We start from the raw sequence: 2,217 nt of genomic DNA on the forward strand, positions 1-2,217 counted from the left end.
GCACCGGTGTCCAGCGGCTCTACCTGGCCACAGGTGAGACCGGCATCCCCCCGGTTTCCCCCCCTAGGCTATGCTGCCTGCCCTCTTACCATCCCTCAGGTTTGGGGGGGTCTCTGAGGGTCCCTTCTCTTTACTGGGGTGCCCTGGTAGCCTCTCACCGTGTCTCTGGGCTCTGCAGGAGGGGGCATGCAGGCAGAACCCCCCATTTGGGTGCTGCTGGGTGCTCTCGTGGAGGGGGGTGAGGGGGAGTCCCTGCACCGTCCGTCCTTGCCTTCAGCAAGTGAGAAATCCCATACCCCAAATCCCACAGGGTCTGCGTGTTGGGGGTCTCAGCTGGACCCTCAAGGCCCTCCCCAGACCCTTAAGACACCCATCAGGTGATGGGGACCCCAAAGCCTGGCCCTGATGGAAAGGGTTCCCCAATGGATGAGCCCCCAAAACGTGGCAGGCCAGATGGAGTGTTGGGGAAGGGAGCACCCATCCCCATGTCCCACTTGCCCTATGGGACTTGCCACCCTAGTGGCAGGGCCGAGGTCCGGGTGCTAATCAGGTCTTGATTGCTTATTAACGACAAACCAGCGGCATCTTTGCAGGGAGCAGCTGGTGCTGCTGTGAGCAGAGTGTGTTTGGATGCAGTTGGGCATCTTCCAAGCAAAACAGTCCCAGGGCTTTGGTTGTGCTGGGGTGTGATGGAGTTTTGGGGACAGGGAAGAGCAGATGCACCGCCTTCCCCCAAGAGTGATGGTCCCATGCTCTCAGTCCCTGTCCTGGAAAGGTGAAGCTGTTGCTAACCCAAAATTCCCCAATTTCTCCCTCCCCTGGCTCTGAAGCAACTCTCAGTTTGGTGTTTGCACACAGCAGGGTCAGTTCTGCACCTCTGGAGCCAGCAGCGACCCAGGGCTGGGCAGAAATCGCCCCGGGGGGAGGACAACGTCCCCTTCCCAGGGCAGGGGGCTGGCTGGGACAGACACCATGGGACGGCTCCCATGGTGAGCGAGGCCTTTCACTCGATTTTTTTTTTTGCTGTTACATAAATTTCTCTGGGGCTGAACTTCACCCCTGAAATCCCTTCGCAAGCTCTTGGGGAAATGAAACCCAGCGCTGCCTGAACCCGCCTGTTCACTTCCCTTGAGGGGAGGTTTGGGATTGCCCTAAAGCTGCGTTGTTCATACCCAGAGCTGCGGCTGCCCTGTAACGGGGGCAGCAAGGTGTAGAAATGCTGCAGTGAGCAGAGCGGGGATAATCCGTCCTCTGTGCCCGAGAAAGGGCTTTTCTTTAATTCACTCACAGCCAGGTTATGTCCCGGCTTTCCTGCCCGCCGCAGGGCAAGGCGCCCACGTTGATAGAGGAGTTTGTACGCAGCGTTGGCGAGAGGCGCCGGCTGTGACAGCAAACGCCCTCGGCCGCAGCTCTGCCTGTCCCGGGGCTGCTCTCCTGCCCTCTGCCTCTTTGGGGTTTGTGTTTTGGCACCTCTGGGCCCACTGCAGCCATGGTTTCAGCAGCAAAGGCTCCTCGCCCCAGCATCCCCCATCCGCCAACTCTGCCAACAGTGTCTGAGGGCTGGGCAGGCTCCAAATGACCAAAGCCGTGGCTTACATTTAATGTTAACGATTTAATTTAATAACAGGGAAGTGGGATTGGATTGCTGGTTCCCAGGGGGCTGAATCCCAAAGGAGCAGTGGCTGCTCGGCACAAGCACGTGCAGAGGATGTGTACAGGGAGCAGCCAGGCTGCTCCGGGGCCCTTGGCTCCAGCACCGAGGTTTGTCCTTGAACGGTCGTTATCAAAATGCCAAGTGGCTCCAAGCCCCGCGCGTGGAGCTCAGCGCCTTGACTTTGGACTGTGGGTGTATGTTAACATCTGCGCTTCCGACGTCTCTGCCAGGCTGGTGACAGGTTGAAAGCGCTGCGAGTTTGATGTGACAAAGTCCCTTCCAGGCCAGGGAGGGGACAAACGGTGACAGGACCAGATCATGGCTCCCTCAGGGGTGAGGGACTGCCGCTACCCCATGACAGGCTCTGCCGTGCGCTGCGGCTCAGTGCGGCTGTGCAAGTGGAGGGTCGTGCTGGAATTAACTGGGGTGGTCATTACTCCCAACTGGAGGGTCCCAGTCTTACTACTGGGATGAGAACCTCAGCCAACAGGGCTGGGGTCTCTCCTCGCCGTCTCAGTGTCGGCAGGGACGTGACCGTCCCCTCTGTCCCCCTGCAGGTTCTG

At 59.3% G+C, this 2,217-nt stretch overlaps 1 protein-coding gene across 1 annotated transcript in view; it reads left to right on the plus strand.

The window, feature by feature from the left end:
• Positions 1 to 5: 5 nt before the first annotated feature.
• REEP6 (receptor accessory protein 6) overlaps positions 6 to 2,217 on the plus strand; it is a gene marked incomplete at both ends in the record, with an annotated part of 3,402 nt that continues 1,190 nt past the window's right edge. Inside the window, 2 exons of the mRNA XM_010182519.1 lie at positions 6 to 33; positions 119 to 136. Coding sequence (XP_010180821.1) covers positions 6 to 33; positions 119 to 136 — 46 coding nt within the window. The remainder of the gene's footprint in view (positions 34 to 118; positions 137 to 2,217) is intronic.

Source organism: Mesitornis unicolor, unplaced genomic scaffold (assembly GCF_000695765.1).
Source record: "Mesitornis unicolor isolate BGI_N332 unplaced genomic scaffold, ASM69576v1 scaffold34124, whole genome shotgun sequence".
Lineage (NCBI taxonomy): Eukaryota > Metazoa > Chordata > Aves > Mesitornithiformes > Mesitornithidae > Mesitornis > Mesitornis unicolor.